This window comes from Clytia hemisphaerica, unplaced genomic scaffold, assembly GCF_902728285.1.
Source record: "Clytia hemisphaerica strain Z4C2 unplaced genomic scaffold, Clytia hemisphaerica genome assembly, whole genome shotgun sequence".
Classification (NCBI taxonomy): Eukaryota; Metazoa; Cnidaria; class Hydrozoa; order Leptothecata; family Clytiidae; genus Clytia; species Clytia hemisphaerica.
The window spans coordinates 247,225-273,627 of record NW_027103240.1 but is presented as its reverse complement, the minus strand read 5'-3'; the positions used below and the strand labels follow the sequence as shown (position 1 = coordinate 273,627).

The window sequence follows — 26,403 nt, the reverse complement described above, 5'->3', positions numbered from 1 at the left end:
CTTGCCTTATCTCACCTGAGAATTAGTCATTGTGTCTCATCTTAAGTTTTCAAGTTTTAATTAATTGTCTTGGAAACTTGATTCAAGTAACTCTCATCCTTGTTGTTTCAAATACATCCTGTAGATGACTGATGTTGTTTTTTCTGAAAGCTTGATTTCCTAGTGTGACTAACTGATAGAGCCTCTAGCTAATTACTAATGTATAGTATAAAGTTATTTAATGATAATGTCAACTAATAAAATACAATGCTGGCAAGCTGACACATTGGCAAATAACTCCTGTGAGAAATCTGCAATAAAGACGTCTCTTTTACAGATTGTTTCACGGCACTACTTTGCGGACTGTTTGTTAAATTTCCACCAATGAGATTGCCCCATTTTATATGTCCCTTCTTTTTTACACCGGTGACCTGTCAAAAGTACCTGTGTTTTTCTGCGACGGAGATGGCAAAGTTCTAATTTGTTTACATCCTGACTGACTTAGGCCGACGGTAGAACAGCACTTTTTACCGTCCTTGATTTGATCCTATATGAATTTGTGAATTATCAAGAGATCTATATTTATGAGAAAAATTACGTCCTACGAGGGCCCAGACCATAAAAAAATTTGTTCTTGCGACATAGATAGAACAACAGAAATTCAGCTCTACTCATTCCAGCCGCGATTTTCTCATAATACTATGGTTTCAATGATGGAATCAGACAAGGTAATGTCAGCATCACACAAAGTTATGGTTCTACAGAACAAAAAATCACTTCTAGGTGAAACTTTCAACCCTACAGATGCTCTAACTAGACAAGAGTCCCTTAGTATCCTAAGCTAAAGGGTACAGCTGACAAGTGCCCTACTGTATTTGTTATATGATGACTTTATGTTTATTTTCACTCTAGATCTACAAACCTGACCCTAGCTGATGATAACCGAGCTCCCCTCTTCTCTTCCAGGGCAACTTTAAGCAAACTACAAATATGAAAAAAAACGTTTTGTGATATGATATAAATATCCAAGAAGAATAGTCGTTTTGGAGAATGCGACAGTCTTTTGAATAACTAATTAACTACAGCAGAAATTTTACTAAATTTTATAAGGATAACGACGGATAACGTCATTTAATTGATTTGTCTTTTACAACACAGTTGTTACTAAGGTACACGATAACTTATCCTGTTTAAACTGGCTGGATTAATTTGTTATTCAACAGACCGTCGCGTTCTCCCAAATGACTCTACAATCTACAACTGAGACTCTACCAAAATCTGTATTTAATTTACAAACTTCATAAGACAGTTGTTAAAAATCACTTATTAAAAATCATTCACATCTGTAAGCCATCAAGTTACCTTCCACGTTGGAAATGTCAACATTGAATCAGCCTCTTCCATAATCTTTTGATACGATGGCTAAATAAAAAGTGGTTTGACAAAATATAAATATCCCTCAAAATGAAAACAACGTCACTTCCGTCAAGCTGTGAGGAGAACTTTTAACAAACTTGAAAAGTCAGCACTAAGTATGTTAGGCTGTAATAAAGAACATTCGTTCTTTTGAGAGCTGTTATTGATGTTCAAATTGCGCGGGAAAAAACAAACATGGTAAAGCTACTACCATGTGTTTTTTATAAGAACACGTGTGTGAGTGGTGGTGTGTTAATATGCCCACTTACCCGAAAGATCAAACCAGTTGGCAGACGATATTATTTCAAACCAGAACATTGTGCTACTTGGTGTATAATGTATTCGAATGTCAGTTATTTAGCGAATTGTCATTTCAACACCAAAAAGATAGAAAGCAAGAAAGATAAAAGAGAGGCGGCTTGTTAAAAAGAACTTTTGAAATTAGAGAATAAACTGTGCTAAAAAGACTTCACCGTTGTCTTGGCGGGTTGAGTTCCTTTAGACATTTCACATGGGGTCACCACGACAATCGCGTTGATGATTCACGTCGTGCAAAAACCAACGTTCCTTCATACTTTTTTGTTGATCCCTCGCCTAACCAACTAAATTATCTTCAATCAAAGAAGTTGATTTTTGCTTTTTCAATTTCCATGCATCTAAACCTTTGAAATCTTGTCCCGCAAGACAGGAGACCAGGGCTTGCAGGACCTCAGGTATCTGATTCTTAAAAAATGATCAATCTCGTAGCCAGAGACACTTGGACACTTATTTTTTACTGATGAACGCGAGGCAACTTTTTCATCAGAGAATTGAAAAAACATGCGTGGATGATGTGAAAATCTCAAAATGGGCAAAGACTTTCCTAACTGAAAGTGACGCCCCCAAAATAACATAACATATGCGATGTGAAAATCTACTTTTTATTTAATTGCGATAATGCATGAATCTGCGCAAATTTTTTTTTGCGTAAACGAAAATACAATTTTCTGAAAAAAAAACAACTGAGGAATTATTGAGGGCTTGAAGTTGAAAACATCCAAAGAAAATTCAATCAGTTGTTATGTTGTACATCTAGGCTGTTGCAAGCCTCCACTACTAAAACGGATTCGTGCCTTAGATTACCTGCGGTTTTGTAAAAGTCTTTGCTTCTGACCATTGTACAGGTCCCTTAGTTCGTCTTTTAACGAGTCTGATAGCACTCACGAAAGGTCACCTGTTACAACCAGAGAATCGAAAAGTGGTGCAAGTGGCACTGGGTACGAGATTGGGGAGAACAGTGAAATTTTTCAACGCATGCTACAATTCTCAATTCTTATCAGAATATCGTTTCATTCAAACACTTTTATTTTGCTTCTATCACTTCTTCTCATTGATTTGCCCAGCCACCTGATAGCGTCATCTGCCAGGTGAACAAACTACTGTTTACAATAATCTTAACCCCTCTTAGGGTAATCTGTTGCTAGATTTCATGCTTTTATCACCATCTGAAGTACTCTGACGTTTTCATATGCTAACAAAAGTCACTATATGACATTTGGAGCAAAATTTTGTCAATTTTTAAGCCAAAACGTGAAGCAAAGCATGGCGTTCTAAATCCACGGACCAAAGTCAACTTGTTGGACAATATAGTCTGCTCTGGTAAGTTTAACTGTTTATAGAATTCGAAGTAGATAGCATAGCTTCGTACTTGTTAAGATAATCATCAAAAAAGCAACATGTTGAAAATGGACCTACCCGGTAGGTAGAGAGTCGGAAACATACTGAATGAAGTGTTCAAGATGTTCGTACGAAAAAGAAAAGAACCAAACAAACACCATTTTTATGCAGTTTATGGCCCAATTTTTTTTTGAAATTCGAGCTCCGTCAATTGGCATCACAATGATAAAATGAGCCAATCCCAAAAAAAACGCTGGTAACACACGGACGGACGAACGAAAAGGGTTAAATTAAAGAACCTCCGAGGTTGGTCCAAATAGCAAATAAAGTTGGCAAGTAAAAATATAGAAAACGCATTGTTTGGTTAAGTGTAAGCATGCTGCTATATTCTTCTTTCATGACATAATACCATACTACAATATTACAATAAATGGAAGATTGATTCAGTACTGTTCACAAGCGATACCAAATACAAACATGCAAAGTTTACAGTCGACATGACCTTTTTGTTTTTTGTCTGTTTTTATTTTATGTATTTTAATGAAAAAATAAAGTGTACATAGAAAATTAGAAGAACATATTGATTGCAAACTAGATTTTAAAAGAGGCACAGAGAAATTTTAAGATCCATCAACACATAAACCATTGTTAACCCTTTCATATAACTTTCACATTAACGATAAAAATCCTTAAAACCTCTGATAAATACCGTCCTAATCAATCCTGTTATGCAATATACTGTAAAATTTCCATATATAGTATTTCTTTACTAAAAAATAAAAGTTAAACTAAATTTCTTCAGCGCCGGAATAGCAGAAAAACGTTCTCCAGAGAAATTTTTCAAAACAACAAAGCTTCAAAAAACATCAAAACATACACAACTTTCCGAAATAATCTTCCATTAAAACTTTCTTTTAGTCCATTCAAAGCATGCTCAACGCTAGGGTGTGAAGGGAATTAGGCTTGTTCACCAGTCTTAGCCTGGGTTTGAGCCTCTTTAGCTTGATGAGCTTGAAGTACTGCCACAGCTTCTCCCACTTTATCTTTCAACAAATCACGACTTTCCAACATGTTCAACAATTCACCATTATCGATCTCCAACAACATTCCAGTGATCTTGCCGGCCATCTTGGGTTGATGTTCTTGGACCAAGGGGAAAAGACGTTCACCAATCATCTGCTTTTGCTCGGATGGAGTGGCTCCAGCCAAAGTGGAAGCAGTCAATGGCTCTTGTTGCTGAAAAACAAAACAAAAACACAACGTTACTAGCAGTTTAATTACGAGGGAAATTTTTCCAAAGTAGCACAACGCATTAGGTTAGACTAAACGTCAGATTCGCAATAGTTCTTACACTTCCTAATTTAACACTAACAGATAACTACAATAACAATATTAGCTTACTCCTGGCATCATTGGAGCTGGTTGATCAGCAACTTGTTGTGGGACAACAGCTGGAGGTGCTGGTCCAGCTGGGTATTGATTGCGTGTATTTTGGTTCAATTTGTATTGAGCTCTTTGGTTTGGTACTGGACCACCAGCACGCATCACTTGGTTTGGCATATTGCCTCCTTGTTGAAATTTCTGATTGTAAGGTGTTTCACGTCGGGGTTGGACCGAGTTGGGGTGTCTTGGTCGTGATCCGCGAACGTTTCCTCCAGGGTTGGGGTATCCACCTTGCATTTGACGTACGTTTGCTGATTGCCATCGAGGTCTGGTCATTTGGCTCACTGGTTGAGCAATGAAGGCAGCACGTTGACCTTGTGGCATCGTTGGGATATAGAAGCTTGGTTGGCCTGGCTGGAAGGAATAACCTTGTTGCTGAGGCATTCCCTGAAAAATAATGGCAAAATAAGTTTTAAGAGATAAGCCGTTAACGAGGCTTAGTAAAACCATCCCGTAAAACTTTGTAGCACCCTAATTGTATCTCGAAATTTTAAATTTTAAATTCTTGAAAGTACACGCAAAAACAAGCGAACTTTACATAAATTTTTTTTTTTAAGTTTTGTTTCTATGCTAAATGAGTTTTGATATATAACATCAAATAATGTATAAAGAGTTTCGTGGATATTAATATTCAATTCAGTTTCAAGCAGAAAGTTTCCAAAGGAGAAAAGAGTCAACTTACGGCTCCAGGTTGATATCTTAGAGGACCAACTCTCTGCATAAACTGAGTAGACAATTGTGCACGACGTTCTTCCTTACGTTGAGCCAATGCAACATACAAGGGTTTGGTGACAATGATGCGTCCGTTCATTTCTGTGACTGCTTTTGTTGCTTCATCAGGAGACGAAAAACAAACGAAACCAAATCCTTTGGAATTTACTTTGTCGTCTTTCATGACTTTCGCGCTGGTGATGGTTCCAAATTGAGAGAATTCAGTTCGAAGACGTTCATCGTCGATGCCATCTTCCAGATTCTTGATGTACAAGTTAACACCTAGAAAGAAAATTAACAGATGAAGATGAATTGTTGTCAAAATCTCAGTACTACCCTTTCACGGTTTTACAAATTAATCATTCTTAAAAAAATCAAATCTAAGGGCTAACTTAGAGAAAGAATGCAAAGATTCCAGAAGCCAAACGGGATAGAAGAGAACTTTGAAGTTAACACAACGAATTTTTTCTAAGCAACTTTATAGAAGATCTTTTCGAAGAGGCAGAAATGCCTACGAAGCGGAATTCATTAAATAACAATTAAAAGGTTGTCTTTAAAACTAGATTTCAACACTGCTTGATACAACACTCGAAAGATTTCAGCTTGGATACCTTGATATCTGCTAATTCTCTCGTTCTTTTGTTGTTCAAATTTGCTTTTCAATTCCATGGATCTTTCAGCTTTTTTTTGAGCACGGCAACAAGTGATTTTGTTTCCATCAATCTCCTTATTGTTCAACTCATCACAAGCCTAGAGAAAAAAGAATCAGTTTATTCATTTTCATCCTATTTTCAACAGGGGTGGACAGTACTAAAATGTGACTCAAACTATCGTGTTGTTAGTGATGTGGTGGTATACCAAAAAAACTTGCTACTAAAACACCGAAAGGGTGGTATTTGAGAAATTTATTAAATTTTCCCTGAGGAAATTAAAGAAAATTAATGAACATTCAGTTCCATTTAGTGTTTGTTTGTAAACTTGAAAAAGGACCAAGAAAAATTGGAGAGCTTTTCAAATTGAATATAGCTTGACCTCTTAATGGATACTCACCTTTTCAGCATCTTCATGATTTTCAAAGGCAATAAAACCAAAGCCTCTGCTTGTTCCAGACTCATCAGTCATAACAACACAACTGGTGATTTCTCCAAATTCTTGAAACAATCCCAAAAGTTTGTCATTTGTAAATTCATTTCCAAAATTCTTGCAAAAGATGTTCTTAAATTTCTTTTGTTGGTCACCAATCTGGTCCACACGCTCTTTCTTACACATGAATTCTCCCACAAAGCTGAAATGAGTAAACAATCAAAATCATAGTTGATGAGCGAAACCGTGAAATAAGAGATAAAACCACGCCAACAATCAGACGGAAGTTAAAGTAGAATGTAAGTCAAGCAGTTTAATTTGAGTTGAACAGGCCAATAAAAATATGCTAAGGTGACAAACTTTTGGGAGCAGAAAATCTTGATCTTGACAGATTTTAGCCGTTTTGGCAAAAGTTAATGTCTTTTAAAATTCTTGAAAGGGTATATAATTCATTTTGCAGCTTTTCTATCTTGCGGAAGTTTCTGCTTGTGAAGGTTTGTACACCTGAAGTACTTAAACTTATAGTAAAAACATATATTCAAAATATCTTTGAATAATAAGGACATTTGGAAACCAAAATCACTCTACTTGCAATTGAGCACTCTATTGGCTTTGACTGCATTATTTTATGCTAAAACAATAAAAAAGTTCTTAATTGAATCCTGAGCCTGATTCATTATCTTATTAAAACCCATACATACTATATATACACATACTACCATTATAGTAAGGGTCAGCCAAGAACACTCCAAGATTATCATGTTTGATATGAGACAAACACAGCCAAACAAGTCATCAATTGTTTGAAATAGCTTGCTACTCACTAATCCAAGTTAAGCTTCTGAAAAGGTTTCACTTACACTTTCTTGTCGTTCAACATCATGCCGTTGACTTTGCTGATAGCTTCTTGGGCAGCTTCTTTAGTTTCATAATGAACAAAACCATAGCCCTTGGATTGACCTTTGTCGTCAGCAGCAATTTTACATGAGAGAATGTTTCCAAAAGCACTGAAGGTATCATAAAGACCTTTGTGATCGATATGCTTATCCAAGTTCTTGATGAAAATGTTTCCAACACCAGATCTTCGTAGAGTTGGGTCACGTTGAGACCACATGATACGGCACGGACGTCCTTTGATGGGGTCATAGTTCAAAGTATCAATGGCTCGCTCAGCTGGAAATAAATTGAAATAAAAACATTATGGACATGTACAATGACTCTAAAAATTTCATTAACTGAACACTCTTTAGGTTTCAATCCAGAATCTGGAACTAGAAAATCGCTACTTCCAAAGTCAAGTTTTTAATTTTCAAAATAATCTCTTGTTTTTTATTAAAACAAATACTATTTCCAGATCAAGCTAATAGTGGGGTCGTTTAGCATAAATTTACAGGAAAAAAATAATATATAGCTGAAACTTTCTCCAGACTTTCTCTATAGGATGCTTATGCCTCAGGAAAAAATCCCCTAAAATCCCACTGGTGGAACATCCCTTTTTTGGGCAATTTCTTTTTTCCCCAGGCAAAACCCTAAGGGCGAAATGTTTTGAAAATTTCAAACTCATTTTCAGACAATATCAGGTAAACCATTCGAAAGCTCTCAAAAAACTATACAGAAGACTTTTAAACGGGTATGGCCGATTTCATTACCTAACTCGAGATATTTCATGCGCAAGTTCCACTTTTCGCCACATTTTGGTCTAAAATTGACCAAAAATTGCAACTTTTGTGCTTTTTTACAATTTTATGCAGTTCTTACCTAAATAAAAAAAGTGCTATGCTGTCTCGCCCAAACATCAGAAATTTGCAAGATTACTTCAGACTTTAAAGCATACTTCATTACTTTTAAATAAAACAAAAAACTAAATCAAGAGACTTGGATTGATAAACAGCCAAATGAGTCTGTACAATGGCCTCAAGAATGAACTTTGCAACCATATGACAAAGCTCTTGAAAATGAGCAAAAGATGTACTACAAGAAATTACTAAGTGAAGTGTAATGTCAGATATTTTTGCAATTGAATTCCCATGAACAGCCCTGTGAATTCAGACAAAATAATATCGGCACTTAAATGCCGACCAAAACGAGCCGTAGGCCGGCAAAATTTTGCTGACCTAGAGGTCATTTTAGGTCGGCAAAGCCGTCCTAAGTAGCTTGTTCAGGTCGGCAAAGACAAAATAGGAAGAAAATTAACGAACTAACAAATTCAGCTGCTCTATAATTGTGTTATTAAGTTTTATGTTTTATAAAGAGAATGGAATGAGGCTTGATTATCATGCACAAGTGTTATCAAATGATAACACAATTAGATTACCAAAACATTTCTTTTGTTGGCGCGCCGACCTAGAGTGTAAATTACGTCAGCAAATAAAAGCCGACTTCAGCTCAAGTTACGTCGGCTTTCAAGTCGGCATTGCCGAATGCCGACCTCGATTCACAGGGCTGCATGAACAATATTTAAAGTACTTCAATTCACTAAATTCTTTTTTGAGCTTAAAATAGCAAATACTATCCTTATCCAATGTTTTAATAAAAGCAAAGGAACTTGAACTGCCAGTGAAAATTTCTGACATTAAGATCAAAAGTTGTTAATGTTTGTGGTGAAAAAGGTCTTTAATTATGCGTATATTAGAAGCAGAATTTAGGGAAATTCCCCATTTCCTTTGTTTTTAAACAAAGGCTAAAACTTCTGATCTACAAATGGCAAAAAAAACCAAAAATCATAATTTTTTAGGCCTTAAATTTTAGCCTGGAATGGGCTATTCCATTTTTAAACCATACCGTAACTTAATTCCGACACCCTTTTTATCAGCTGAAATTGATAGAATGGTTTAAACTGTTTTTCTTTGCTTAGTGGTCAGAGAGGAATAATCCTTTTTTAAACCAGTGATTCAAGCTTTCATATTATTCCTGTCTGTAAAGAAGCGTGTCGGAATTAAACGGGGGATGTTGATATTAGACCAACTTACGGTACAGGGGTGTTTGAGCCTTAATTCTACAAGGGGTTTTCTCTTCCTAAACTGACATCATTACTAGTCATTTTCCAGCCCCTTTTTCATAAAATTTTAATTTCCAGGGGTGTTGACCCAATTTCCAAGGGGTTAATGTAAAAAGTTTGTTAATACCCATGTACAATTTTATTTTTGAATAGCCCAATGTAAAAGAAAAGAACACATGATAGACAAAAAATTAAACCTAAACTTGGATAACACTAATGGGCTATTCTATTTTTAAACCATACAGGGGTATTGACGAACTTTTCCAGGGGGGACTGAGCCTCGATTTTCCAAGGGGCTTTTGGTCATTTTCAGATTTTCCAAGGGGGTTATTAAAGGTTTCCAGGGGGTTCTCTCCTCCTACACTGGCATCAATAGCCACTTTCCAGGCACTTTTTCACAATATTTAACTTTCCAGGGGTGTCGACTCCTAATTTCCAGGGGATAGTTTGTTATCCAAAATTTCCAGGGGGGTTAGTGAAAAAAAGTTTATCAATACCCCTATACAATTTTTTTTTGGAATAGCCCAATTCTGAGTCAGCACCCTCAAATTAAGTATAACTGACTACAGCATAACATTTTATGAAATCTAAATCTGTTTTACTTCCAATTTCATAACAAATCTTTTGCATCAGAATTTATATCATCCTCTAAAGAATCCTGCATTGTAACACGCATGCATCATTTTTCGTTCTTTAACCATATAGCTAATCAATTCCTGCATTATTTTCATCTAATTCATGCAAAACCATGGAAGATGTCTTTTTAAACAACAAAAATAAATATTACCATCAGCAGGTTGTTGATAGTTGACATAAGCATAGCCAAGGGACCGTCTAGTGACCAAGTCACGACAGACTCGGATAGATAACACTGGACCAGTAGCACTGAACTTCTCGAAAAGCATGGCTTCTGTAACATCTGGACTCAAGTCACCAACGTACAGGGAAGCGATTGGGTAGTTTGCGGATGATGCACCTTGTCCTTGTTGATTCATCTTGTATGTGTAAAGTTCTCAAGTAAATAAAACTTCGAGTTTGATTATAAATTCTTCTTGAATAATAATAAAGAGGCGAATGTTGTTGTCACGCCTGGTAAAATGTGTTACACTGCTAGTCGTTGTAAACAAACCTCGTGCAATGCAATCTCTGTGTACTCAGGATGGTTTCCTTCACGTGTATATATGATATATTTTTTTATGGTTTTTTATAATTTTATAATTTTTTTTTGTAAATTTTTAACAATACATTTAAATAAAGTAGGCTTAGGCGTCGACACGACGATACCCAAAAACAACTACTTAACACAAGGTTAGCTGAACTGCAACTGAATGGAAAGAGATGGACACAGTTTTGCTGAATCAACACATCGTGTTCGCCGGGGACTGGGTCGAGCTAAACTTTGTACTGAGGCTTCTTTCGATATTCCGCCCTGTAAATTTCATATTCCCCTATGGATTTAACGATTCTTGAAATTCAATGGTAAATGCATAATAAACAAATTTAAATAACATCTTTAAATTGCAATCAAACGGTTGATAATTATTTTAGTGTCAATATCTCACATGTCCCTTTCATGTTTACTTGGTCGCATGCCTCCATATCAACTTTCTCTTCATTTTCAAACTTCCCGTTAAACCGCCCCGCGTGCTGTTACGCCCTCTTTGACATGCTCAAACTATAGGCGGGATTTGAAGAGACTTGCTCAAACTGAAAAAACAACAACAACAAAGATGGCCGCCAAGAGAAGTGAAAATTTTTGAGTGAAAACTAAAATAATAATTTTTTTGTATCATATTATACAGTTATCAAACAGATAGAAGAGGTTGAAAATTGACTATGGGAAGTTTATTGAGTCTTATCGGCATTGGTTCAGCTGCAAGCTGTTTGCCCTCTATTGGAGGTTGTGCAGCAAGTCAGGTTATAATTGATAATTCTTTTCTTACTTGAAAATAATACAGTACAGAAGGGAGTAAAGAACACTTTGATTTAGTTTTTTATTTTATAATGGCTTTAAAATAAATTTGAATTTTCCCAAATGGCGTTAGTGGCTTGTTTGCATAAGAAAATTCAAATGGTAAAATCAAACTCAACAGTGAAGTAGGTATTAAAGTGGGAAAGAAAGAAAAAATAAAAGGCTAGATCTATTGCCAGACGGTAGGGTGTCTATCGAACAAATCAAACGCCGAATCAATCGAACGCAATCGAATATTACCCAGGATTTACTGTTCGATTGCTTCGATTACGTTTGATTGTATTCGATTACGTTCAATTGATTCAATTTTCAATTCAAGTATTAGATTTTATTTGCTTTGGTATGGTACGCCAACGCTAAAAAGCTCTAACAGAGTGATCCAATTTGATAATCACAATCAAACTCATCGAACATAATCGTAATCAAACATTAATCCAATGTAATTGACAATCAATCGAACAAATCGAACATAGTCAACTATCAATCGAACATTACTCGAACGCAATCGAACACAATTGAATATTACCCAGGAATCGGCCGTTCGATTAAGATATTCGATTACGTTCGACAATTGAATCGCAATTATTCGATATCGTTCGATTATGTTCGATTGGTTCGATTGAAATTTTTGTTCGAAGTTGTACGATTGACACCGTCTGGCTATTGCAAAAAATTTTATTTTTCCAATAGCTGCACCTTTCCCATAATTCAAACTTCTCAGAAATGGCCCGGGAAAATGTGCACTCCACCGTTGTGTATAAAATTGTTTGGGAGGTAGTAAACGAACGTGTTTTTGCCTGCAAGGGGAAGGGAAAGTGGGTTTTCGTGCAGCTTCTAACTTTTGATAACAATCTTCTTTTGGCAAAAGATTTTCAGGGTGGTATAATATCATGAATAGATTGAGCATACCATAGCTGTCAACGGAGCGGGAGAGCTCCAAGTCGGAAAAATTTTCTCGATAATCCAATTTTTCCGAATCGGAAAATCAGGAAATCGAGGTAATTTTCCTGCGAAATCCGATTTTATCAGAATTCTTTTCCCGGAAATGGGGGAAATAGGGAAATTTTACGTCTCAATTTTCCAAATTCAGGAAATTTTGCCATTCCGCTCTTTCAAATTCTGAATTTTTTTCAAGAAATCGGAAACATTTTGGAAATGCGGGAGATGCGGGAGAAAATCCTGAAAATGCGGGAGATTTGGCTGATTTTTTTTCCCGCGGGAGAAAGCGCCGTTGGCATGCGGGAGTCTCCCGCCCAATGCGGGAGAGTTGACAGCTATGGCATACTAAAATTTGAGGGGATTTTGTTCGACAGATCTTAAGAAAAGCTCAAAAAACCAATTTTCCCTAAGGAAACGCAGGCAAAAACGGGTTTGTTTACCTCCAAAGCCCAAATGCACAAGTGTTACGCATAAGCCAAATTGCGTAATACGAACAACCTCTAAATTGCCGAGTACAAGAGAAAAAAAAATCGAAATTCAAAATGGCGGCTAAGCCCACCCTGATAACTACCGTGAAAGGACCCTGCCGACGCACTGGACTTAACGAACACCGGACACGCAAAAGTCTGGTGTAAAAATGCAGTCCGGTGCGTCCGGTGCTTCTTAATTTTTTGTTTTATAAATGTCTGGCGTTCAAAATTCCATGTATGCAACACCGGACTGACACCAGACTTATTTCGTCCGGTGTAGCGAAAGGATACTTTTTGCCACCGGACAGTCCGGTGCGTCGGCAGGGTCCTACCGTGAATGGTTCTAAATCCGACAGCCCTGCCTAAATCCGACCCCCCAAATAAATATATGAAAAAAATTCTATGTTTACAAACATTCCCTCTCCAAGTTGAACAATAAACTATTGCAAGGACTCTTGAAACAAAACATCTGATCTAAAAAGATGACTATAATGTCAAGATGTCAATCAATGTGATAAAAAAAGTGTGAGTTGTAAAAATAATTACCTCTATTATTCTGAATCCGTTGCTTGTGTTTAAAACGTTAACAGTTTATGTAATAAAAAATTATGTTTTGTATAAGAAACAATTATTTTAATTTGATCCAATTGGTTCAGTGTATCAAATCTTTCAGTTTAGTTGACACTTTGGTATCTTCATTGTGTCACAGCGAACCGAAAGGTTTGTTTTTATTTTAGTTTGTATCTTTGAAAGACCCCATCAGATTTAGGCAGGGCTGTCAGATTTAGGACCACTAACGGTATCAAAAATCTTCATTTTTCAATCAGCTACACAATAAATCAATGAAATAATTTGAAATAAAAAGTAAACAAACCTTGAACCTTTCATGAATCCAAATGGATAAAAGTGTTCATCTAAAGTGAAGATTACATTTCAAAATAAAACGATTTCCAAACCAACCTAAAGTCAGTGTCTGCCAACTAAAAATTCCTCTGCGGGGTCACTGGCAAGGAGTTACGACTTCAGACTTTATTTAGATTCCAATTCTTGTATAGGCTGCAACTACACTGCCAAATGATCTGTATTACAAATACTTCCAAATGGGTCCATAAGTTAAGAAAATAAAATTATCATCTAGCACGGGGGTTTTGTTTATAAAAACAAACTTCAAAATAAATTTTTTAATGAACTTGTTACTTAAAATATCACTGACTCCCATAATTTATTTATGATATAACACCCCTTTCTTAAATAAATGGCCTCTTAAAGTATTTTATGTTTGCTGCAACGTGCAAGAAGAGAGAAAAATTTAATTTGATCTTTTTCTAGCTATTTCCCGCGTGTTAGTGTAGACACAACTTTAATCCGGGGAAATGAAGCGTTTTCATTAGTCTAAAATCACGGATGGTCACGTGACCAGAATTTTTATCCAGGGAAATGCTGTGGCGGCAATGTTTTGCTTTAGTGAGATTGACCATTTTGTTGTTTTGATTTGAGCGGGCGAAATTTCTGTACAAACCAAAATATGGCTTCGTTGGAATACCGGTTGAGACACTTTAGTTTGTATCTTCCAAAGACCCTATCGGAACTAGGCAGGGCTGTCAGATTTAGAACCACTCACGGTAATTTTTCAAGCGTAACAAGAATGATTTGAGCAGGGGGTCTGGTGGAATCCCCTTAGAAAATTTTGTCTGAAAAATGACCTTTAGAGATTGGCTAAACAGTTATGTTGATTCAAAATCTATTCCTCATTTAATCAGATGCGATATCAAGTATTTATCTAAGCCTTCTAGTCATCAAATTTTGATGGGATAAACTAAAAAACTTAGCTCCTTATTACTATAGGAGAATTTTCCTAATTAGGTTTTCTTATTTAGATATTTCTCCAAAAAACTCTCTACATGTAATAACCAGAAATGTCATCCTTGGGATATAACTCTTCAGGAAAATTTATATAAGTTTAATCATAAAAAGCATCAATTATATAGTATATCCCTCCCAAATTGTTTGTTTTACTTTATTCTACTACATATATCATATTTTTTGGGAGAAAACCAATATTTTTTAATTTTGTAGATTGCTTGTTGTTGTGGGTCTGCTGCTTGCAGTTTATGTTGTAAAGCATGTCCATCTTGTCAAAATTCAACTGCTTCAAGGATTGGTTACACACTGGTACTCCTGCTTGGATTTATTCTATCATGTGTCATGTTGTCACCAAACATCCGTCAGAAATTGAATAAAGTACCTCACTTATGTCCAACATTTGATTGTGACCAGGTTGTTGGTTATGTGGCGGTTTATCGTGTTTGCTTTGCAATGTTTGCTTTTTTCTTCATAATGGCTTTGATCACGTTTAAAATTCGTAACAGCAAAGATCCAAGAGCTAGTATACACAATGGGTAAGACGATTAACTAACATATTTAGGATTGGATATTTTCTGTAATGAAAACGTGTCTTGTTTTATTGGCAACTAATCTGCCATGTTGTTTCCATTCACTTTTAGATTGACAGCCTTAGCATTTGAGTATTTAAACAATTCATTGAGAATCAACAGAAAACAACATTTGCAGAATTTACTTGTTTAGTTGTCAAAATTGGCTATACTTCCACAAGAACTTTACAATAGATTAGTCTATCAGAGCGTGTGTAGGAATTTTATTTGTATTATTCTATAAAATGGTAGAATAATTCCCCTGTTCTCAATAGCATAGCCAAGAGGGGCGTGAAATTTGTGTAGGAGAGCAGATTTTATGCCATTATAATTATCTTTTAATACTATGAATAGATAATTACAGTGTCATTAAAGTCTGCTCTCCTACACAAATTTTGCGCCCCTCTTAGCTATGCTACTGGTTCTTAATAATGGCTTTTTAGAACTGATAAAGGATCAGCATTCAACAAATAGATAAATGTAAATCAACACATTGCATAATATTTTAGATTAAAAGTTTTTTTCCTACTATGTTTCGTTTTTTCAATTTCAGGTTTTGGGCAATCAAACTACTCGTTTTCATTGCACTACTGGTCGGTGCTTTTTACATTCCAAAAGGTGACTTCTCTAGGGGTAAGAATCTTTTGTGAAGTTAACAACAAAGATATCATGGCAATTACACCGATATTTTGAGTCTACACATACTTTTGTGCTTTTAACCTCTAACCAGCGTCTCAACGAAGAAAATTTTGCTCCCTTTTAGATCGAATTAGAGAGAGAGAGTTAATCGTATCATTTCTTTCTTAAAAAATTATAAATGTAATATACATATCTTTAAAACATTGTTTATTATGCAAGTTCAGTTTCCATTAGAAAAAGAATATATTAGAATGTTACAAGAACTTATTGTAAACTTATCCGGAGTTACATAAGTTTTCTACTTACTTTCATTATAATTGTTAATTTTTAAAATTCTAGTTTGGATGTATATTGGTATGATTGGTGGCTTCTTGTTTATCTTGATCCAATTGGTTCTGTTGATTGATTTCGCTTATAGCTGGTCACAGAAATGGTATGTACTCATTGAGTTTAAAGCCCGAAGGGCTAGAGTTCAATCTCTAACCTTTCTCAGGCAAGAAAAAGTGAAGCCTTAAAAAATGCGCCGCTTTTTTGACGACAGATTGAATCTAGCAATTCCTTTGTTTACGATTGATATTTTTACGAAATTTAGCGGTAAATTTTAGTTTCAATCTGTCATTTGTGTAAAAACCAGGCGAGCCGCTCAAGGCCGCGCAACTTTGGTAGGATTTGTTGGCTTCAAATCCTACCAAGGAGATTGACTTCTAGCCCTTCGGGCTTATACTTCATGGTATGTACTCGTTCTCTCTTACCAACATAAAAATTGCACACGATCGCTATGGAGCCGAGCTGAACATTTGACCTTGTTTCGCTTGGATCTTATTGTTATCGAGACTATTTTAATTGGACAAGTTTGCACTGCGATTAAATTTCGAGGTTGCGCTCTTCCGCAAAGATTCTAAGAATTTGCGGGAACTTGATTTCGCGGTTGGCACTATAGGGAAATAATATTTTTACGATATTGTGCCTTTTTACCACAATTTATGCGTGTTTGTTGTCGAGATACGTATTACTAGCGCTTTTTTCATGCCAGTAAAGTATTAAATATAAAAGGCTTCAGAAGCTGAACTTTTGAATTTACCATGAAAAAAATATTGTGTTTCATTAAGGATTGGCAAGTATGAGGAAACTGACAACAAGATTTGGTTCATTGGTACGTAATTTCATTTTATTGTTGAGCCTTTAAAAAAGTTGGATAAAGTATTTAAAAGTAGAAGCATATAACTATGCCATCATGATTTAACAAGGTTTTGTTCGAATTTTCTTGAGATTAGCAATTATATTTGTATATTTTTTAAACATCCATCACTATCCGATTATGTACCGACTGTCTGACTGTATTTTCCTTCCTGTGATGTATTGTAAAGGATAAACTCCGACGTCAAATTAGAATTGTTACTATGTCGTCAAGAAATAAGCTTCGTGCTGAGGAAGTTTCCTTCCCGCAGTAATATGAAACTGAACTTGATTCATTAAAAGAATATATTTTTTGGATACATAACGATCGGGTCAGAGAATATCTTCTTTTCAGGAGAAGCTTTAAGAATTCCACTTTTCACTTTCATTTCGTTATTTTAGGACTGGCTGTATGTACTGGAGGGTTGTATGCAATCGCGTTGGCCATCACTATTTGTGGTTTCATTTTCTATACTAAGGTAGGAAGTTTATACTTTTCTTTAAAAACGTGGTCAGTTTTAACTTTGTACCTTTTTCGGCCCTTTTTAGGTCGGCCCATATTTGCGGCAGTTAAAGGAAAAGGAGTCTTAGAACAACTCGTTGAGATGTCTCTCGAAACATACACACTTTTTTAATATGAAACCCCAATTTTCAGCTCAGGGCTGAGGTTACTTAGCATTCTAGCTCATTTTCTAAAAGAATTTTCTTTGACCACCCCTGATGTTATACAATACTTCTGCTTATTGGGCCAATGTGCTATTGTTATAATTGAACATTCTCAGAGTATCTAAAAAGCTTTTACTTAAGAAGATATTAAAAAAGGTTTTTTTACCCCTGAAAGAATGAAAAACACTTCTTTAGACCCCTTTTACCCCCTGGAAATGTTCTTCCAACCCCTATGTATGGATATAAAATGGAATGACCCATTAGGCGTCTTGCTAACGTCCATATAATGTTAACTAACTCTTTTTACTCTCTATTCCCTCAGACTTCAGGATGTGGATTGAACAAATTCTTTTTGAGTTTCAACTTCATCATTGCCGTTCTTCTGTCACTCATTTCCATTCATCCTCGTGTCCAAGAATCACAACCAACGTCAGGGCTGCTTCAAGCGTCCATCATTTCTGCATACAGCATGTATTTGACATTGTCCGCCATGTCTAATGAACCTGGCACAGATTGCAATCCAGGTAACAATTAGTTCTAGTTTAGACGGCCCACATTTCGCCCTGCCTATTCTAATGGTGAATTAAGGTAAGCATAAAGTGGGCTGTCTGAAGTCAATGCATTACCCTCTTTTGACGTCAATGCAATGTCTTCTTTCAACCTTTTTGAAACAAATAATTAAACTGCCCACTTTGTGCCCGCTTTGTGCCTACTCTTACAATTAGAATATGCAGGGCGAAAGTTGAGCCGTCAATACTAGAGCTTACCGCTGTTTAAAAACCTTTCCCGGTGTCACGTGATGTATGCCCAATTCAAACAAGATTTATTTCTAGTTTAGTGCGAAAATGAGACGGTTGCGAAAATTTCAAATTTAAAGTATTTTGTTTGACAGTAAAGTTTCTTGAACATAAAAACGAGGCATTGTGTAGAAAACGATCGAAAATTTATGGAAAATAAAAGTGGAATATCTTTTGATCTAAGTAGACCAAATTATATAATTTCAAATCCCAGAGGGGGGTTGCACTCAATGTAAGCGACCTACTGTCGTCCGGCCCTTAAAAGAGAGAAAGTTGTACTGTAAGATGGAAAAATTAATAAAATACGAAATCTTTGGGTGAAATTGGGGAAACTTCAAGAAAATTTAGCGGAGAATTTGAATAGCACTTTAAGGGCACGTTTTTTGCCAAATATTTTCTTTACTGTAAGGGTCCAACAAAAGGTCAAAGGTCCTCCTCCCCGGGTTTCGAATGTCTCTCGAGTCGTCATTGTCGCCATGTTCACATATCATACATAGGCATTCGACGTCCTTCAACTCTGGTAAACTCGAATCCTTTCCCTTGTAATGTTTCAAGGTCATGAAGTGGATTTTGTTCTACAGTTCGAGATTCTTTTTCTAGTGGCTTCCAACATCCTTCAAATTTTATTTAATGCCACCTTTAGCCGGGTGGTTATGTAATTATACTTTCTAGCATTTAAAAACGTTATACAAAATTTTGGTGTTAGGGTTTTATGTTACCCCGAGGGAAGATTTTCTCTGTGGTGTTAGCCTCGCTGTATTAAATGAGAACCAGTTTTTACTAATTCAAACTCTCTTTTCTACATGTGGTTTCTTCTTGCAAGTCATTCCCCTTCGCACCTGGTTTCGACACGAAAAACAGTGTTGGCAGCTATCTTTCTCTTTTCCCCGGCTTAATCGTGTGTGACAACCAGTCCTTACTAATTCAAACTCCTTTTCTACAGGTAGTTCCTTCTTGCAAAGTGATTCTTTCGCACCTGGTTTCGACACACAAACAGTGTTGGCAGCCATCTTTCTTTTTTGCACGGTCGTCTATTCGTGTGTGAGAACCAGTGCCAAAAGTTCTTCACTTTCCATCCAATCAGATGATGCAGACATCGAAGAAGTTTTGCTAATCGAAAATAATGGACAGGGTGATGACGTAAGTTTAATAATTAAAGGAACAAAGTTCGGGAATGGGCTTTTCCAGAAAAAAAACCGTATTCCCCTGTTAAGGAAGTCCATCCCTGTGGCTGGAACCCCCTGGAATTCCAGTCAATTTCAGGTTTAAACCCCTCTGGAATTCTGAATTTTAGTAGGATTTAAAAAGCTACCCTACATGGAATTCCAGTTATTTTTGACAAATTTTTGTATCTCCCTATGGAATTCCGCCACATATCAAACCTTACCCCCTTGGAACGGAAATGGACCTGCTCAACAGGGTATACGTTTTTTTTCTGGAAAAGTCCAATTGCGTTTTATATTTTTAACCAACTGAATTAAAGTATCGCGAGTCTCGTTTTCAAAGTACCACGTATTGTTGCCAAGATATTTAACCGTCATTAAACATGATTAATCTTTTTTGAGGGATTGTGATTTTGTAGCAGAATCTAGAATATCTTTCGGAATACTTATCTAATAGTTGTCTAAATTACCGTAGCTACCTTTAACAATCCAAAATTCCGCTTAACAATCGAATCACTTTCTATGCCACTGATTGGTTTGTTTGGCTCAATGAATTTGAAATTTGATCAATCAATTGATTTGATTTTTGAGCTGACTTTTGGATTGTTAAAGGTATAAGCTACAGTAATTTAACGACATTTACATATATATTCCGAAAGATATTCTTGAGAAAAAATTATTATTTTCCGGTTTTCCAGTCTTTTCTAGATTTTGTTCCCATTTAATTGTGTAATGAATTTTAATATCATCTTTTTATGTTTTCACGGATTGATTATATCAGTTTTTGAAAGGTTTAAACAGTAATTTGTTAGCCGTCTTTTTTTCATTATTACTCAGGACGTGGAATACAAAGGACAAAAAGTTTACGATAACGAGAGTACAGAAGTTGCATACAATTATTCATTCTTTCATTTCACTTATGCATTGGCCTCACTCTATATCATGATGATGTTGACCAACTGGTACAGGTGAGTTTGACCACTCATTGAAACATTTTATTTAACTGGTCACTCTCAGCGTTAAGGCCAGTCTCTACTTGCGCGCGCTTCGATCGCACTTTTTCGAGCAAAGCTTCCACACTATTAGTCAAAAGAAAAATGAAGCAACTACATTGGTGCGATCTGGATCATTTCGAGCGCCCACTACATTTTTATGACGTTATCTTTTTTCCAAGCAAAAAGGATTGAAGCCAAAAAGTGCGATTGAAGCGCGCGCAAGTGGAGACCAGTCTTTATAAAGAGAGGGTGGAAACATCAGATGTCATTCTGCAAATTACTGAATAAATTTTCGCGAATTTCCATGTTAAACATTTTCAAAGACACTAACTTTCACGAAAGAGGCCAAGACTGGTGGGATTCACGAAAGTTTTTTTATTCGCTAAAATTTGCACTCTTAAAGTATTTGATCCTGTTAGATTAGGAATCCGTAAAGATTTTTGTGCTTTTTTTGGACTTAAAGGTTTTGTTTTTAAATAAGGGTGATATATGTAGTTTGCTTACTCGTTAGTTTCAACTTACAAGCTTTTTCACACCCCTGTCTCACAGCCTCGGTGGAACCTTTTTCCTCAATGGGGATAAAAATTTCTTTTGAAATTCCAATGGGGATAGAAATTCTTTTGTTTTAAGGTTAAATAATCCAGTGGGGATGGTTTGGAGTGCAATTTTTAACATTAAATTTCGAATGGGGATGAAATGAAAGTAAATTTCCCAGTGGGGTAATTTCCTACCGGGGAAGAAATTTTTGCCAAATTTTCCAGTGGGGCTGGGGTCCCAGCGGGTCTGTGACACAGGGGTGTTTTTTCACATTGATTATTGGTCAGAAAGAGGAAAAGAAAAATTTCTTGTTTATTCAATACAATATAACAATAGGGAGAGACCGTCCTAATATGAAATATATGTCTGATATGGTGATATGAAACGGAAAAACATTTAAAATCGTTCCGTGCGCTGTTTTTTTCAGTGCTTTCCGATCACAGCTTTTTAATTCCCTTAGATAATGACTCTTTATAAAATTCTTTTGTTTCTGTGTTTTAGCCCTGAAGGTGCAAACTTCAAAACCTTAACCAGCAGCATGGCTACAGTTTGGGTCAAGATGGCGTCAAGTTGGGCGTGTTTCGTCCTCTTTGGGTGGACTCTTGTCGCGCCTATGCTTTTTCCCGATCGAGAGTTCCACTAAAGTTCGCTTTCCAGTACAAAAACCTTGTTTGTATATAAGTGTACTTTTGAATTTTGTATTTAGATCCTTCTATTTAGGATCAATTCTGTAACTATTTAGTTTATTTGTTTTTGGTAAAGTTTAACCCATTGTATAATTTTTAGTTTTGGTTTCTTTTGTAAAATCTTTGTTGTAAGATATATTGTTTTGTTTTGTTTAAAAAGAAACTTCCGATATGTTCGATTAAGACCAGAATATACCTTTTCGTTTTTTTACATGGTAGCCAACTCTTGCCAGGGACGGTTGGGATCACAGATTTCTGTGTCCAAAGGGCCAAGCAAACGAACTTTATGCTGAATTGAACTACCTGAAGATTAATGCAATAAGAAAATAGAAAAATTTGACAACAATAGTAAGAAAATACAAACTAGAAATCAGAAAAGAAATACCAAACCAACAACGAGAAATGCTCATTTTACAAAAATGACAGAAAGGAATTTTTCCAAAGTACAAAACTCTAATGTTTAAGGCAAAAATTAATTTTCCGGGAAAAATGATTTCAGCCACGAGAAAAGCTCATTTTATAAAAATGACAGAAGGGAATTTTTCCATAATACAAAAATCTATTTTTAAAAAAAATGAATTTTCCGGGAAAAACGATTCCAGCCACTTAAGAGAGAATCTTTCGCTTTGCCTTTATGTAAAAACAATCAAAAAAATCGAGAAAAAAAATTATGAAGCAATTTCATCCAAAAAACCCCCATTTTTAGGCACTTTTTGGCCCAAATTTACTCAAAAAATTATATCAGATTTCAAACATCACCATTTTACATTATTGTGTAAAAAATGAAAAAATATCAAGCCAGTCGCGAGAAATGTTTACTTTTCCTAAAAATGACAAAATTTTGGAATTTATTCAAATAAGAACATTTTGAACATTTGTTAATATTTGGATTTTATAGATTCGTGGCTGGGATCTTACCACCATCTCTTTTAGTTTTTAGATTCTTGGAACCCTATATGTACATAAGTTTTTAGATAAGCGGAGGATTATAATACTCCACACCCGGGGGAAAAATTTTCCAACTTTCCTAACTTTTCACTCTCAATTCTTTGACTAGAGTTTGTGAAAAACCGACCCTTAGAGAGACTAACTTAAGACATTCTGATTTTGCAACTCTTAGAGACAATTTGGAAGGTGAAAGAACCGACCCTCACCGTCCGCACATACCCAACACTCATTTTGCCTAAGTCCCCCCAGGATTATAATATAATATCAACCGATGAGATTTTTTGATTAACTCGGACCAGCACGTGGGGGGTCAGATTTTTAAGTAAAAATTCGAAAAATCATAAAAATCCTCGCAAGGCTCTGGCACCTTCAGATTGGACATTGAATGTGTAAGGTCCCTGACACTAATTAAGCACAGTGTCGATTTTAGTGGAACTGACAAAAGTTAAAGTTGCTCAAAATTTTAGAAATTTCAAGAACTACAATCATGGTCGAAATATATTGAGATTTTAGTGTATTTTAACGTTTTTCAGAATTTAAAGTCCGGGCGAGAATTTCTATTTCAGCACTTCCACCTTCTTTCATTGAATATTTTGATTCTGGAAGGGTTCGGTGACTTCTAGGCTGTATTCCAAGCCTTATTGGAGCAAATTTGAGCTTTTAAATCCTGAGATCCTAAGGTCCGAAGTCTTAAGTTAAAACTCTACTTTCCAACTGTAGTTTACACGCTTAAAAATCATTTGTGGTGTTTAAAACTTCGCCTTTGTCTCAAATATTTTGCCCATTATTGTAGATTCTTTCTATTTCGTGAAAAGCATCTTTTACTGAATAAGAAAACAAGAAGATGAAAAAAAGAGCTGCATTCCAAAAATATACTCAAAGCGTGTTATATTTCTTTCAAATGAATTTCAGCGCGAAAAGACCTGGTTCAGCTTCACATTCGAATGATCGATAAAAAGCGTTCGAAAGTAAAGAAAAAATTTTGTTATACTCAATGTGAGGCCGCATTACTATGACGTCGAAATATGAAAACAATAGGCAATTATCAACTTAAATACGCTATAATTCAACCTCTACTTTCAATTAACACAAAAAATTGTTTTTTTACACTATTTATAAAATTAAGCTATAAAAATGATAAATCGTAATTTGTTTCAAATTATAATGATGGTTTAATGACTTGGGATAAAATAATTAAACATTTACAAATTTTGAATTTGATTTTGCAGATTTTGGGAATAGACTTTAGAATAAAAAGTCTCCTTATCATGAAGAAAATTAATAGATTATGCTGAAATAGAGCGATAGTATTCAAGTTGCATTGTTATGCAACCTTTCGAGATGTTTCCTTTTCACTTTATGGAGTAACTTTTTGTTTTGAAAGGCTTTGGGCCTTATGTTGATTAGAGCTTTCATATGGCAGTTTGTTTTATGGATAGTCTTAATCGCATGCCAAAAAGGTATTTTGTTTAATTCAATTTCTTTTTCTTCGTCTTTTTTTCCTGGCAAAAAGCTTTGAGAGATCTTTGAGGTACCTGCAAAGCCCTCCAAATGATGAGCTTGCCTTTTGTGAAAATTAGCAGCGATTGAAGTTGTTCAAGAACTGTTTCTTTCCATTTCAAAACAACCACGTTTCATGATTTTTTCCAATTTCCCAAAAAAGTTATGAGTATCCACGATGAAATGGAAAAAAAACACAATTATTATAAAAAAGCGTCTAGAGTAGGGTTTGGACCTTTGGAGACAATGCTATATTTCCTTTTTATAAAAATAATAGCATAACCTGGATGGATTTTGGGATTTTAAAACAATATAAACTATATACAGTGTGTTCGGAGAACGCGGAACTGATGAATTAATTAAAATCCTTAATGTTCCATACAAATCTTCATGTCTTACTACACACTAGTATTTTTCCCCCTAAACTCGATCCAATCCTTTTTTGACACCTTTTTCTATTGTCTATAGGAGTGAAAAAAGACTGGGACAGTTTTAGGGTGGTAAAACAGAAAAAATGCCCGCGCGGCAATTGGCAGCTACAGTTGAAAAGGTGTATTAAATAACACTTTGGGAATCGACGACGCTTCAAATCAATGACGCTTTCGAGGCACACTGTAGACAAAATAAAATTACAGTTTTATATTGTCTTGCTTTAGAAGGGATATCGTGTTATTGCTATATCTAATTAAATTAAAAACCTCTAGTATCTCTTTCAGGCACAAATGCCAACTCAGTGCGCACACCAACCAGCACTACGCCGTACGTTTGTGTAGACAGTTCACGTTCGATTGTCAACTACACTCAATATTATCCAAACCTGATCGAGCAATATTTTGTACCGTCCATCAAATCGTGTCTATATCTTTGTTGTGAAAATCACCGCTGTAATGGCATTTATTATGGAGATAACAACAAATGCTATCATGAACCATGTGCAGGATATTGCGGAGATACATCATTTTCCAAGAGAAGCGAGATCACCAAACATAAGCCAGGCGAAGAGGAGGATTTGGGAGCTTTCTTCAAAGAAATTGATTTTCTTCCTGAAACGAAATCGGGTAAAAATTTAAATGATCATTTATTCACCCTTACCCCTCTGTCTTCAGAGATTCTTTTACCGAAACAAAAAATGGCGAGGAATATATTCTCATTATAATATTTGCACTCAGGTAAAATGGGTGATTTAAAAATTGAAAATGGACTCCCTCAATGGTCTTGAAATTTCGACAAAAGTTTGATGATTTTGGCTGAAATGTCGAGAAAACACTCTTTCTCTAAGGGTCTTAAAAACGTTAAAAAATGAACAAAGTTTTAAGGGCTACTATTATAAAAAGGAGTTTTCTTTCTGTAAACAATTCCCCTATATTGTTGAAATATTGCAAATCGAGCTGACAATATATTGTGGACACCTTTTCAATATATTACCAGCATTCAGCAATATATTCTCAATAGATTGCCCGACAATATATTGTGTAGTGTATACAGTCCTTTAAAAGATTTAGTCACTCTAAGGGTTGATTTTCAAACTTTTACAATCGTCGAAAGACATGTTCCCCGAGTAAGGTAGTCTGAATCGCATACCACTCCTGTTACATATGTTGAAATGATACATCAAATCACTAAAACTAAAATTTCTTAAGATTTCCCAACTCTTTCAGCGTTTATAACCAATATACCCCTCTCTTTCTATTTCTCTCTTACACTAATAGATAACAAGCCACCAAGCTATCAACATAGTAAACAATCAGCGAAAGAAGATGGTAATATCGTAGAGAATTTCATCACCGAGAGTCAAACAAATGAAGAGAAAAATGTACCTAGCAAACTAGCTAGAATTGATATCACAGATAAAAGGATTAGGACAAATCGAAGAAAACAGGTGGCAAAACAAAACAAAAATATGACAAATTTAATAAATGAACAAAATGCTAAAATGTCGAGTGTTATTTCTATCGAAAATTCGAGCAGTCCGACAAACGTAAGTAATCCTTGGCGACATAGCAACAAAGAGACGAGCCTGGAAGATTCGAATACTCAACATAATATTTTAACCATCGCATCAACTGGGACGAAAGAGAAGACCCATGCTACTGGTTGGAAAGAAACCGAATTGAACAAATTCAATGCCAGTGATGATGAAAGTATGCGAAAAATTTCACCATTATTATCTTGATCAGAAAATAGACGACGTTAATTT

General features: G+C 35.6%; 4 protein-coding genes across 4 annotated transcripts in view; 2 read left to right on the top strand and 2 right to left on the bottom strand.

The window, feature by feature from the left end:
• Window positions 1–26,403, bottom strand: part of LOC136802082 (prolyl 4-hydroxylase subunit alpha-1-like) — a 136,378-nt gene that overhangs the window by 5,136 nt on the left and 104,839 nt on the right. The gene's annotated exons all lie outside the window — the stretch shown is intronic.
• Window positions 3,408–10,655, bottom strand: LOC136799474 (polyadenylate-binding protein 1-like). Its single transcript, XM_067056218.1, has 7 exons — window positions 10,074–10,655; window positions 7,149–7,461; window positions 6,256–6,490; window positions 5,817–5,955; window positions 5,177–5,487; window positions 4,453–4,881; window positions 3,408–4,287 (listed from the first exon to the last, which is right to left on the bottom strand). Exons 1-7 carry the CDS (start codon window positions 10,279–10,281, stop codon window positions 4,009–4,011), a joined length of 1,914 nt encoding a protein of 637 aa, XP_066912319.1. The 5' UTR covers window positions 10,282–10,655; the 3' UTR covers window positions 3,408–4,008.
• On the top strand, window positions 10,965–21,949 carry LOC136799662 (probable serine incorporator). The gene is made up of 10 exons (XM_067056409.1): window positions 10,965–11,203; window positions 14,744–15,066; window positions 15,653–15,732; window positions 16,078–16,171; window positions 16,848–16,891; window positions 17,317–17,393; window positions 17,903–18,104; window positions 19,321–19,517; window positions 20,378–20,508; window positions 21,574–21,949. Exons 1-10 carry the CDS (start codon window positions 11,123–11,125, stop codon window positions 21,713–21,715), a joined length of 1,371 nt encoding a protein of 456 aa, XP_066912510.1. The 5' UTR covers window positions 10,965–11,122; the 3' UTR covers window positions 21,716–21,949.
• LOC136802003 (uncharacterized) overlaps window positions 23,788–26,403 on the top strand; it is a 57,015-nt gene continuing 54,399 nt past the window's right edge. Inside the window, exons 1-3 of the mRNA XM_067058730.1 lie at window positions 23,788–24,166; window positions 24,923–25,264; window positions 25,916–26,347. Of these exons, the coding sequence (XP_066914831.1) occupies window positions 24,103–24,166; window positions 24,923–25,264; window positions 25,916–26,347 (838 nt within the window). The 5' untranslated portion in view covers window positions 23,788–24,102. The remainder of the gene's footprint in view (window positions 24,167–24,922; window positions 25,265–25,915; window positions 26,348–26,403) is intronic.